At 41.1% G+C, this 13,703-nt stretch overlaps 1 protein-coding gene across 5 annotated transcripts; it reads right to left on the reverse strand.

The window, feature by feature from the left end:
• Positions 1 to 826: 826 nt before the first annotated feature.
• PLSCR1 (phospholipid scramblase 1) lies at positions 827 to 13,018 on the reverse strand. Of its 5 annotated transcripts, none has more exons than XM_066556442.1 (10): positions 12,913 to 13,018; positions 11,167 to 11,269; positions 10,453 to 10,481; positions 9,591 to 9,659; positions 7,927 to 8,084; positions 6,866 to 6,908; positions 5,571 to 5,791; positions 4,616 to 4,777; positions 3,432 to 3,593; positions 827 to 2,238 (listed from the first exon to the last, which is right to left on the reverse strand). In XM_066556442.1, the coding sequence occupies exons 3-10, from the start codon at positions 10,457 to 10,459 to the stop codon at positions 2,206 to 2,208; spliced, it is 855 nt and encodes a 284-aa protein (XP_066412539.1). In that variant the 5' UTR covers positions 10,460 to 10,481; positions 11,167 to 11,269; positions 12,913 to 13,018; the 3' UTR covers positions 827 to 2,205. The 5 variants fall into 5 exon arrangements, with proteins under 5 accessions (XP_066412539.1, XP_066412538.1, XP_066412537.1 ...); XM_066556441.1 differs by having other exon boundaries at positions 11,158 to 11,269; XM_066556440.1 differs by having other exon boundaries at positions 11,152 to 11,269.
• Between the last annotated feature and the right edge of the window lie 685 nt (positions 13,019 to 13,703).

The raw sequence follows: 13,703 nt of genomic DNA on the forward strand, positions 1-13,703 counted from the left end.
ACAATTTAAAGACTTTCAGAACAGTCTGGACTGTTGTCCCAAATTTGCACAATTATTCCAACATCAAAGAGAATCCAGGTACCCAGCAGCAATGGCATTTCTCTTTTTTTTTACTTTTTCACTGGCCAGAAGCAACCAATAAATTGAAAATACTGAACAGAAGGACTCTTCAGCAGGACTAGAATGCAACTGAAAATACTGGCAAGGACTTCTCCCCACAGCTGGATGCCCAGAACCATTCTGTGCATGTGCTTGTGTGCAGGTAAGAAATTGCAACTCATCCATTGCTTGGACATTTAAATAAAATATTTAAATAATTTAGATAAAGCTAAAAATGCTAAGAAGTTTACCTGCCATTCCATGTGTCTGCTTTTGAAGTGAAACTGCTCTGTTTATGCAGAACACTTGTTCTGTTTACTCTGTGCCCTCAAAACAACAGACAGACTCACAATCTGTGAAAACCATGGACTAAATGAGGAGCACAGAGGACTGGAGAAACTGAGAAGTAACTAACAGTTTTTCCTTGCCTCAGGCCACATTCCTGCACAAGGCAATTATTAAAGGATTATGAAACAGAAGCAGGCACAGACAGCTTTATTTCCTGTCACCTCTACACTTCTGTTGATGAACATGCAAGGCTTAAGTTTCAGAACAGCCCAAATAAGAAAACTGGGTCATGCTCAGGAGGAGTCATATTTGAGAATATATCCATCACTAGAGGTGCTGGGTGGACCTTGGCTGGGCGCCAGGTGCCCACCAGGCCACTCCATGCCTCCCCTTCTCAGAGGGACAGGGGAGATAAAATATGACACAAAACAACTTGTAGGTTAGGATAAAGCAGTTTACTAGAAGAAAAGTTTGTGTGTGCATAAACAAAGTAAAAAAAAAAAGAAATTTTATTCTGTACTTCCCATTGGAATGCCCAGCCACTTCCTGGGAAGCAGGGCTTCAGCATGGAAGTGATTGTTTGGGAAGGCAAACACTGCAAAAACTGAATGCAACACCTTCCTCCTCCTTTTCTTATCTTTGATACCTGAGCTGATGTCATACATTGTGGAATGCCCCTTTGGCCAATTTGTGCCAGCTGGCCCGGCTGTGTCCCCTGCCAGGACCTTGCCCACTCCCAGCCTCCTCAAAGCAGGTGGTGACATATTTTATGAAAAATCCCATTGCCAGGATCTTTTCTCCTGAGAAGCTGGGAAGCTTCAGCTTCTCCATGTTTTGCTACTTTGGAATGTGATCTGGAGAATTGTTTACTCAGCACGTGAATTGTTTTTACTTGATGACAAATCAAAGGTCCAGCTGTGTTGGGATTCTGGTCAGTCACAGGTTTTTATTATTCATTCCTTTCTAGCTTTCTGATTCTCCTTTCTTCTCTTTCTTTAGTATAGTTTTAATATATCATTTTCTTTTAATATAATATATATTGTAAAATAATACATCAGCCTTCTGAAACATGGAGTCAAGATTGTCATCTCTTCCCTCATCCTGGGACCCTCAAACACCACCATAAGGTGAAATGCTGGAGAGAAGAGCTGGGCCAGCACTGCTCAGCTGCACCAAAACACTGCTGGGCTCTCAGCAGGGCAAAGCACAGCTCTGTGAGGGCTGCTGGGGAAATAAACTCCAGCTCACACACACCCAGGACACCAGAGTAACTATATTTTACACTCATTCCAGATAGTTCTGTTCAAGTGCATTCCTTTGCTCTGAATGTATATATTTGATAGATGGAAACAACAGAATGTGAACACCAAGGCAAAACTACCAAAGAAGAATACCCAGGAAAATATCAGTGTCTCCTTATTAGGCTTAGATTATTATTAATATTGAATACAGAAGTAGTCCTCTCTTTTAGGAATCAAAGAATTATTATAGTAGTTATAAATAACTACTATAATTAGTTACTTTAAAATTGCAGAGTTCTTGGGGGAAAAAAAGGTTGCTATACATTTCTCTAAATGATATTATTGATCTGTCCAGATAAAGAGCTCTTATTTGAATACTACAAATTATTTCACCATATTAAAAAATAATAGATAAGACCATAAAGCTTTTAGCTTACAGAAATGTAACTATAACATGTACATTTCTCATATTCTTACTGGAGGTCAGCAATTCATTGGAAAGTTGGGAGATCCATGTTCTTCTTCCTTCCATAGAGAACATCTAGATTTCATTACCAAAACTCCTGCTTGCTGATGCTTAATTACCACTATGCTCAAAAAACATGAAGTCCTAAGGGGACAAAAAAAAGGCAAACAAAACAAATAATTACAATTATTAAATGTGGTTCTTAGTTCCAAGATCCTCTGGCTGCATTGCACCTGATGTACACCTTCCTCTAAGAAACCTGAAAGGCTGAGAAGAAGGGGGAGGCACATTTGCCATGCCCTCACCACCTGGGTCTCTCAGAATGGGACATCCACAGAGACAGAAAGATAGTGAAAGATCAACATGGGAACTTCTAATTTATAATTAATTGATAGCCAAAGCTATGCTTCCTTTACTCTGGATTTCTGCTCTTTGTTCAACCTGACTTATTCCCTCTCATTTTCCCTCAGACTGGAGTCCATCACAATAATGGCTGCCTTTAGTTTACTGGTGGGGGCCCCATTTCTGTGCCTGAAAGTCCAGGTTGCTCCCACTCACTAATGCCGCACTTGATGCATTGGTAGCACAGGAACACACACAGCTAAAGAAAACCCTGCTCGTGCTCAGGGCTGTCACAGGTTGGAGAGACCTTTCCAAACTCAGGGCCTTTTCCTGTCCCTCTGCAGCCCAGCCAGCACAGAAGCAGTGCATGTTCTAGAACGGTACCTTGATGCAGAATTGTACTGTACACTGGAGCATGTTCCACACTGCTTTCAAAGAGGACACTGAGCTGCTCTGCACTATTGACTATTGCTGAGAAGTGCTCTGACAAGTTCCATGAGCTCACCCTCCACAGTAGTCCCTCCATTTGGAAATTACTGCTCTGAGAGCATCAATCCTGCTCAGTTCAGTGCTTCACATGCTTCCAAAGAGAGCTGGGAGACAGTGGCTGCAGCATTCAGCTGCCCACCAGCCCAGTGGGCTGCTTGGGCTTTGGACAATGGGTCTCTTGGCTATTTCTAATCTGTATTTTTCTGCTTTCACCATCCAGAAATTTGCTTTCCTCTGCTAACGAGTCTGTAAGAAGTCTTCCCTTTTCATTTTTTCAGTCCCACCAAACATGAAACTCTTATTAAATACAATTATCTCTGCATGTAGTCTAGAATAAGCATATTGTCTAAAATAATTCTGCGCTGCCTTTTGTGGTCAGTTTTACACATAGAAGTTCACAGGCTGAAACCCACTTGAAGGAGCTCAAAATTAACTCCTTTACCATCACAATTTAAACATGGAGATGAAAAATTTAGTTTATGTTGATGTATTAGTGAACAACTTACAATCAGGAAGCAAGCACCAATCATGACAGCTTTCATTTTCACATCAAGGTCCATTGGGAATGAGATTCCAAAGTTATCTGTGTCTGTAAACATTTCCCGCACAATACCAGTCCACTGCTTAGAAATCCTCCCAACAGGACAAGTCTCATCCAGAGACATCACCTATAGTTTAATAAAAAAAAATTAAAAGCATCATCAAACCTGTCATTCATAACATTCCCAAATCCATTTTGGAATAGATCCATTTAAAAGCTTCAGACTGTTATTTTAATTAATACAGTAATTAGTGCAAGGGTTTGTACCAAAAGGCAATCAGACTATCAGAAAGTTGGTCTAAAGTATCAGAGGCGTGAACTTGATTCTGAATCTGACTGGGAAGTTCAATTCCTTGATGGTGCTGGGATACACACTCTGCTGGAAGTGGTGTCTTTTAGCCAGGACAGTGAATTAGTTTCTCTTGCCACTCATCAGGAACCGCTCCAGTGAAAATTAAACAAATTACATTCTTCTGCTCAAAAGCAGAGGTTAGCCCTCTGACAACATTACGTTTTCTAAAGTTAGAGCCACTCTTCTGGGTCATGTGAAAGATTAATTTCCAAAATAAAATTATATAAATTTGCTGTAGTAACTATTTGCAACATTTTTTTAAACATTAAATTGTAGCTTTGTTATCTTTTACTTAATGTCCACAAAAACAATGTTACATTAACCAATATTATTTTAAAAGGAAAATTGTAACTCTTCACTCATTCAACTCTGTATTTCAAGTCTAAATTATCTTAACTTAGTAGTTCATTGAATGATTATTAGATGATTAAATAAGGGGTTGAAGGAAGTAATTTTAATAAATACCTGATACAGCTTATTATATTTTCTTTAGACCCTGACATAACAGATTCAAAAAGATTTTGCTGCTAAATATAACAATTATTTCTGTGCAGCCACAGAGAATTCTCAGTGATCACTGATGAGTGGCTTTAACACGTAATTTCTGGAAGTTTTTCTGGTTTATCTAGAGTAATTAAGGTATCTAGAGAAGTCATTTGATTATACCAGCATTAAAAGATGATGTAGAAATTACTTAATATATACAATTCAATTGATAGGTAGTAAGTTGAGCGACAAACTAATACCAAACTACTATCTCAAAACAGACACATGCAAACAATTTTTACATTGCATACCTCAAAATGAATGTCCTCACAACACCGGCACACAACACATGGGCCATTAATTTTCAGAATATCCTTTCTTTTCTCATCTTGAATGGTAAACTTTGGCAGGCAGACATGCCAGTTCTGGACAACATAACCAACTATTGTTCCTGGAGGCGCCTGGACTTCCAGCTTCACAAGGAAGAGAAAACCTCCAAGTGAATGATCATGCTGTCACATGCTAGTGAGACAAAACCCACACCAGCACACAAATGAAAAACAACCTATTTTTCCACAACAACCTGGCCTTACAAAGCATTTTGCTGTGAGTGTTTTCAGAAGACCACTCAGATTGCAGACCTCTTATTCAGCTTTTGCCTTCAAGAAAAAAGTAAGAGACTCCTCAGGCTCTGGAGGCACACAAACTATGCATCCACAATATAAAGACCAAAGTCCAGTGAAAGAAAGGCAATGAATATCCCAAAAGCATTCAGTGAAGGCATTGAAGGGTGCAGCTACTACAAATGCCTCAGCAGGAGCTCTGAGTAGGCTTAGACTTAGAGTTTCAGAAGTTGTATCATTCCAGAATTATGTTAATATTTAAAAAACCTCATGATCTCCTATGTTGAATGCCACTATAGCTTTCAGAGCTGTAAAATGAAAACTAGCTGTTAGTCTATGAAAGCTGTTGCCTTATTGTTCCATTCCAAATGCAGATTTCAGCACCAGCCACAAGTTCCCCAGCATGCTGCTCAGTCAGACTTTCCACTACCCCAATCAGAACTGGCCAGCGAGCCCAAGTGCTGCAGCTCACTTCACTCTTCCCAGACCAAGAACCCCACAGATCTCTCTTCCCACCCCTTACTGGCAAAACCCAGACTCATTTCACCTCACCTCCTGATTCAAGACAAGGCCACCTTAGAGCTGCACAGGAGGTGCCTGTCTGAGGAGGAGGAGGGGGAAGGCAGAGAGAGGCAGAGCTCACCTCCTGCAGGCAGCAGGGGCAGCAGCAGGCGCTGCAGCGGAGGGGCCTGTGCAGCCTTATCACCTCGCGGCCCAGGTTATCAGTTATCCTCACGGTGAAGGGCCGGGAGGGCCCGCAGCAGTTCCTGGTCAGGCAATCAGTGTCCTCTGCTGCAAAGTACACCCTCTGCCCCAGGGCGTTCTTCAGCTCGTATTTGTTGTTTTCTTCAAAGCCAGTCACAACTGAAAAAAGGAGGAAAAACCAGCTAAATTCCTAGGAGGGTCTGGTCAGACAATTCCTGCTCTTTGGGAAGGCAAAGCCTCTCTCAAAGTCTGTCAGAGGCAGCTCCTGGCGAAGGGAAATGATGGAAAGGACCCTCAAGCAGTGAAGCCTGATGAAGTTTAAGGGAAGAAGCCACCATGAGCAAGGACATGTGGGAAAAAACTGAGATTCCCATCTGTCCCCAGTGTCCCGTCCCCCCGCCCCGTCCACAGGCACCTGAATAAGGACCACCATTACCAATAGCACAGCAGGGAAGGTTCTCAGGGGAGAATTGAATGGATAAGAGTTAAAGAGAGTTGTGAATTTGGGGGTGAAGCCAGAAAAGGGCACAAATAAGTTCAGAATAAGAAAGCCACAAAAAACCCTCCCAGTCAAGAATTACAGCAGCACACATCAAAAGCAACAAGAGCCAGGACAGAAATTTTAATTAATTTCTATAACAAATGAGAGCACTCTTATAAGCTGTAGAAAGAACCAGAAAGAAAAATGCAGCAGTAACATTAGAGGTTATCTGGGATGTGTGGTCTATTTTATTCCTTCTATTTGACAGGCATTGATAACACAACTTGGATCTTCTTAAAGCACAGAATGAGGGGAGCAGAAGGAAAGCCACTCAGTTTGCTAAAATAGCAGGATTGCCTGTAAAAGGGATCAAAGCCACATGCTAGTCCATGGATTTAGGTGGGATATGACAAGACAGAAAATAAAATCTTTAAGTAAGGAAGAGAGTAGAAATCATTGTTAACAGTAACATTGGAAATGTGTGGCTTCATCTATATTTAGCTATATATCAACTACAGCATTTATAACCAAGATTATTCAGTTGCATTGCTGTGTATCTTTTGAGATATGGAACCTGCTGAAAATCTTCTTCCCTCCTATTTTTCCTTCCTCTCCTCCACTTCTTCAGGACTTCTGCAGGAATTGAGACAGGTAATACAAGACAAAGGTAGTAATCACCTTAAAAATAGTGTCAAAGAAAGCCTAAACTTCACTCTTCTTGGGATTATTAGATTGAAATACTTTGTACTTACTCTCAAGAACTTCAAGTTGCTGATGAATTAATATCTGGTCAATCTGGTCATGGTTGAAAAATTAAACAGAAGAAACAGTTAACAAGTTACAACTGAGAAAAACTGTCATTTCAAGAAGCACTGCTGTTTCATTTTAGAATTAAAATGTATGGATCAATACCCTGTGCAGAGGCAGATTATCTCCCATCTAAGATATGGAAGAGCTCACTCCCCTCCTTGGCCTGTCCCCTGCCAGGTTAGCAGAGAGTGCTCCAGGGCACGGAGCTGATGGGGGCAGCTGAACCCAAACTGGTCTGGGGACAAGCACACAGGGCTCACACACCTCCTTTCAGGACTCAGAGCCTCAGAGAGCTCTCACATCATGTCCCAGAGACTCCACACAGACAAAAGCAGGAAATGGGGGTATTTTAGAGTAGAAGCCCAGATACTGCTCAGCTCTAAGGAAAATTCAGGGGAAAATCAGCCTCTCATTAGTGGGGTTTTTTTTGCCCCTTTTTTTTTTTTAGCACTTTGCAGAACTGGCAGCAATACATCAGTATTAATCTTTCCAGTGCTGAGATGAACTGTATTTTACACTACAAAGACATATTCATTAGTGTGGAAACAATTCTTATTTTGCTATTAGTGTTCTCTATGCTGTGAAGTATGACTGGCAGCTCTACTAGCAATATTAAGAGGTGTGAAGAAAGCATCATATAGAAAATGAAGTGCTTCTAATGTGCTAGAGTTTCCCATATAATAGACATTTATTCTGTGCACCTTTTCAAAATACATTACATCTCCCAAAGAGTAACTTCAGAAATGGGAGGGATGTATGAGAGACCTCTGTCTCTCATCCTTTAACACTCTACTTTCCAGAAAGATACTCCATGAACAAGTGCTGCATCTCTAACAGGTATCTCTGCATTCAGACAACAGAAAAGGCTCCACTTAGCAGCCCACAAGCAGCAGCCTATTCAGCTGCATCACACCCAGATGCTTTATTTGGCTATTTCATGGGTGCAGGCTGCTTCCCAGAGCAGAATGCCTCATCTCTAGGGAAGGAGGAGGGGTGCAGGTACCTGTGTGAGGTACTCCAGTCCAGGAGGGCAGTTGGGAATAGAAGGAGGGATAGGCATCCAGATTGTCCCATCCATGGTGGGCTGGCTCTGGACAGGTGGAGGGACAAATCCACCTGAGAACCCCATGGGCTGTGCCTGGAATCCATAGTTCCCTGCACCTGTGACATTTGGCATGGTAGGAGAGATGTGGTTATGAAAATTAAATGTTGGAAAATAATTGCCCTGTCCATCTTCAAAAGAGTAATTTATTAACTCTTTGGAACTATGGAGATCCTTATACCTTATTTATTTCAGTTATGAATACAATAACTCTCATGAAGGGAGTTACACTGTCGTGGGAGGTTCTGATGCCTCAGACAAAACCAAACCAAATAGATTAAAAAAATTGCACCATTCTTAAATACAGAAGAAATTTCATTCACACAAAGACAGTCAAAAAACAGAAATAAATAAATTAAGGTTATTTCTAAGTAGAGAAGAAAGAATACTTTAAATTACATTAAAAGCATTGGCATTTATGCACTGTCAGTTGAGCAAATGAGGAATTTTAATACAAAGTTTTCCTGGAACTATACCTTCTACTTTTGTGAAAGAAAATATCCTTTTAGCAAAGTTCATCTATAGTTTTCAAACCAGTTGACTTGTAGACTTTCAGGCCACACCAGTTTAGCACCAAATTTCACAATACATTACAACACATGAACCAGTGCACGTGAAAGTTCAGGCTGTGGCCATGGTGCCTCAGGTGATGTAAGGTGGCCACATCACTGACCCCAGAGAAGAATCCTCCCCTGGGAATTCAAAATCACTTTTATGTCTGAGCACAGGCTTTGCAAACCAACTACCTCCTGCTATTGTGGGCAAGTGTGTGCACATACAATTACTCAAAATAACAATGCCCCTGCAACTTCCACGGCACAAGCAGTGAATGCTTGCTCCCTGCTATAGCCAGCTGTACTTACACACCTCAGAGTGCCTTGTCCCAGGATGCACAAGCTTTAATTTATGAACAGCACAGTAACTTTGGCCAAACATTTTGCTTTTTACCTCTGACTTATGCTCTGAGCCTGATTGTTAGATATTTATTGTGATTTGGTTCTTCAGAAAGAAATCATTGCCAGAATGAGAGAAGCTGTTCAGGAGTGCTGCATTTTGAAGTGGAGCAGAAAACGAGACAGAAGAGGAGAGAGCAAGTGAGGGAAAGTGTAAGGTGTAACCACCTGCAAAGTACAGCAACAGAGTAAGAAACAGGAACTGAATACATGCAGAACTGCAAGAGAAAAACAATTCTTTCTTCACTTCTGTACTTCTATAGGAAAATAAAGTGAAATACTGAAGTAACATGGCAATTAAAAAGTCTGATTACCAGTAAGAACCTGCTGCACATGAATTGCAATCAGTAACATCCAGCAAACCTGCCTAGCAAACTCCCCACAGTGACCACTGAGGAACACCTGACATTTTTAACTCCTACCCCTGCTTAGCACATACTAAAATGTAGAACCACAAAGGAAAGAAATGACCTTTCAGCAAAACTGAAGTTAAAAGAAACTCCATAGAATTAATAGCAGAAAGGTAAATTGGAGATGATCACCCTTTTCTAACCCCATATTCCCCATGCTTATTTCCTAATGGTCTCACAGATCTGTAACCAAGCCACCCACCTTGGTAAGCCCCAGGGACCTGCTGAGGGGAGCCATAGGGCATTCCAGGTGCTGTGGCAGGTGGAGGTCCTGGAAGAATGAAAATACACTCTGAGTATGGATCATTTCCTCCTGCCCTGGGTGAAAGATCCCCAGCACTGACTTCTTTTCCAGAGTACACACAGAACAAAATCTAGGCAGCTGTTTTCTGTACAGCAAAAACACACATCAAGATTGTATTGATGAGCAATGTATGCATCAACAAAACTGACTGGAGTTCTGGTCCTTAAAGCACAGAAAAAAGACAGGTACTGCACAGGATGTCATGAAGATGTCACAGAATCACAGAACTGTTCAGCTGGGAAGGGACCTCCTGAGATCATCCAGTCCAACCAGGGTCAGTTCACTCCGCCTGGAGCAAAGATGCTTTTGTTCATTGATATTTAGAAAGAGGCTTGAATTCAAAGCATTGCCAGGAACTGACAGGCTGCCCTCCAGTACAGAACATGGCAGAGAGCCATTCCCCTCTGTGTAAAAACTTTTCTCCCAACTTCTTCAAGTTCAGATTACAGTAATGCCTCACCAGCAGATGAGAAGTGTTATGGATTTAAAAACATTTACCATCTTCAGTTTTTAATAATAAGTAACTTGAATTTCAAGATTACTAAATTATTTATTATTTTTGCTTAACTTCAGAAATCAAGATCGGAAAATATAAGCTCTACATTTTGTAAAATCTTCCATTTTAAAATGTAAATAATTTCAGGTTAAAGCGTTCATACATATTTCATATAATTAGAAGGTAAGCTAATAGCTAAGCTAATATTGCTTGAATGTGCTTTGATGTTAGCAAAAGTTGACATTTTGGTTATATTTTACTCACCTTGCATTGTTGAAGATCTGCTTGTAATTCTGCAAAAGAACATTTTTTTCTCATGATTTTTTACATACTTTCACATAAGAGCTATTCAGAGTTCTCTATTATTGATAAAAGATATTTGTCTCTCTAAACTGTATGGGAAAGTCAAATTACAAATACAAGCAAAAAAACCCTTAAATATCTCAGCTTCCTTCTAGGCTATGTCTCAACTACTACTTAAGTCTGAGTTTTCTATGCCTACAGTCATGCTTTGGGTATCCTGAAATCATCCTCCACTCAGAAGAGCATTGGGATGTGCAAGACTCCACTGTGCAGCCATTCAGAAATATCCTGTAATTCATATGAACAATTTACTGCAGTAATTTAAGGGCAGCTGGCTCAGTGCATTGATGTTGCCCACAAAACCTGCTCAGGTAAACCAGTTCTTCAAGCTATTCCATTTCTCTAGTGGTACTACTAAATAACACATATCCAATATTTGCCTTCACAGGATAACAAAGTGTGGTTACCAAGAGAAATAAAAAAAAAAAAAACAACAAACTAAAACCAACCAAACAACACAGCCCACAGCAAAAAAAAAAAAAAACAAAAAAAAAAAAACAAAAAACAAAAAAAAAACCCAAAAAAACCAAACAAAAAACCGCACAAAACAATCTAACCCAAACCAAAACTACACACAAAAACCCAAAAACCCCCACTTACTGATACCACTTAAACCTTGAGAGTTATCTCTTTCTCTGGGGTAATGAGTGAAGCAAGGCAACAGCAGGAACTGCTATTACAGACAGATCCAAAACAGCCAGGAGATCAAAACATGGAACTGTAAAAAAGAATGGTACAGGCACTCATTTTTAATAAGATTGAAAACTTTAAAATAAAAAAAAAATAATCTAGTTGTTCTCTAGAAATAATCCAATTCAAGTTAAACCATGAATATAATTTGTCTGTTATGATTCTTCTAACTACTTCATTTCAATGAGGATGGCTGGTCAAAGCTGGGAAGTGAAACTGAAAGCAATTCCTTCCTGTTTTTCATTCTCTGAGTAAAAGCAGCTCTCACGGGGCGATGTCTGATTGCTTCTGGAATGTCATGCAGATTCAGTTGCTCTTAAATTCCTTTTTAATATACTCCTTCTTCTACTTTACTAACTCTTCTTTACTAACAAATTCACTGTCCTGTTACGCATACTTTAATTGGGTTCTGGTCATAGGGTAGATTGGATTGTAGTCACTGTCGGAATGTAGGAATATCACAAATTATAGAAGAATAAAACTAGCAAAAGATCAGTTTATGCAGTGAAATGTTCCAGCAACATGAACTTCAATGAAATACTGAGAATTATAACTAAACCCCTTGGTAAAGGGAGAGTAGAGAGAGAATCACATGATTTATTTAAAAGAAAGGCTTTGTAATTGTCCAGAATCTTTCATTGTCCCTATAATCACACACACCAGCCACTGTACAATCTAGGATTTAGAAAAGGTTGATGTGCTCTGTAGTAGGAAGTAATAAGGATTTTACAAAGCTCAGCCCTCATTTCATCCCTAGATCCTTTTTTATGAATGCCTATGTTTCTTTCTGGTCACTTTCTCATTTTCAGAACTACATAAACCAGCTGCATGTCCCTTAGCCTGATGCATGTCACTAGATATGCTGCAAGTAATTATGTCCTAATTATGTTAACTATAGGTCTTCTGCTTTTTATCAGAAAAATAGAATACTAGCATGACAAGTAGATTAATTTCTTCTCCAGCTCAGTAAAATGTTGCAAAGAGCACGTTAATGTAATGTAAGCTCCCAAGCATAAACATGCTTAGTTACACAACAAGCCAAGCCCTTTCCAAGATTTCCAAGAAGTTTTAATATTCAAAAAGCAGGAAGCTGAATAACCAGGAGGCATGCAATAGTTTCAATAGTTTTCCTTTTGAGGCTTTTTTCTTTTTTTTTTTTAACGTTGCATTCTCTTAGACTGTTCAGCCCCTGGATTTGAACCCTGACCACTGGAGAAACAGTATGCTTAAAAAATCATCTCATTGATCTATTTCAATGAGTTGGTTTCAATGTTAAGAAAATATTATTCAGAGAAGGAATTACTCTTTTTTTTTGTTCTGACGGAGAAGGATACGGAAGGATACCCTGTCCCTTACAGCGGCTTTTCTCCCGGGAGCGCCAGCCCCGGGCAGCACAGCCCGGTCCCCGCGCGGGGCTCAGGCTCGGCGGGACAAGGAGCGATGCGCCCCATCCCCGGGCACGGGACCGCGGCTGCCTCGCCCGAGGGGCTCTCCGGGACAGCCCGGGCAGCAGCAGCAGCAGCACCTCCCTTAACCCAGTCGCTGCCAGCGAGCTCCTCCTCTGCAGGGAGCAGTTCCAACCAAGCCGCGCTGCCCAGCCGGACACACGCAGGGCTCCCCGCCCCAGCCCCGCGGATCCCGGCCCATCCCGTGAGGAGAGCCCCGGGATACCTGACGGGAGCGCCTGCCAGGAGCCCCGCTCGCTGAGGAGGCTCCGCTGTGCCCGTGTCCCGCTGTGCCCGTGTCCGTCCCGCGAGCTCCCAGCGCTGCGGGGCGGGAGCGAGGGCAGGGCTGGCAGCAGTTTCCTGCGCGGAGCCCAGCCCTGCCCAGAAACGCCGCTATTTCAACAGCTTCGCTATTCGTGACATTTTCTTTTTCCACGTCTATCGGCAACAACGCTGATTCAGTCCCTTTACAATTAATTAATTAACTCAATTTCTGCCGTTTAGTCAGCGGACATCAGGTTGCATACACGTGATAACGGCAAGTTCTATATCCACCCTGAAAAGAGAACAAATGTATCTGGAACAATTTTACCTTGTTTATAAGGCAGGATCTCAGGAGGAAAAATATATTTATGTGGACCTCATAGTAACAGGAAGAAGAACGTGCAACAATGAATTGTTTGGGAAACAAAGGACTTGGGGAAAGTTGGCTCACGCCCTGATTAACAGCTCTGATGAACAGACCTTCTGCATCCTCTTTTGTACATTCATGCACATCAGATTGGAGCTGCTGGTGTCCACGTATCCCGAAGGAAAGTTTCTTCAAAGAAAACTGTATTTCATGTAAACCGCATCAATTAATCACAGTAATTGGTGCATGCATAAAACCCAAGACTGGGGATTCAATAAGTGCAGTTCACTTTGTACATACTCTGTAGTCTTTGTCTTCAACCTCCCAAAATAAGGTCTCCATTTCAATATTGAACTTTCCATAAACAATATTAAACCAAAAAAACC

The sequence above is a fragment of the Molothrus aeneus genome, chromosome 10, assembly GCF_037042795.1.
Source record: "Molothrus aeneus isolate 106 chromosome 10, BPBGC_Maene_1.0, whole genome shotgun sequence".
Classification (NCBI taxonomy): domain Eukaryota; kingdom Metazoa; phylum Chordata; class Aves; order Passeriformes; family Icteridae; genus Molothrus; species Molothrus aeneus.

Excerpts from the sequence above, each read along its gene's own strand:
- PLSCR1 (XM_066556439.1), bottom strand. The coding sequence starts at position 10,495 with ATGTTCTTTTGCAGAATTACAAGCAGATCTTCAACAATGCAAG. Across the intron at positions 8,085-9,590 it reads GGTCCCTGGGGCTTACCAAG|GTGCAGGGAACTATGGATTC; the intron begins GTGGGTGGCTTG and ends CAAATGTCACAG. Across the intron at positions 5,792-6,865 it reads GCAACTTGAAGTTCTTGAGA|TTGTGACTGGCTTTGAAGAA; the intron begins GTAAGTACAAAG and ends TCCTTTTTTCAG.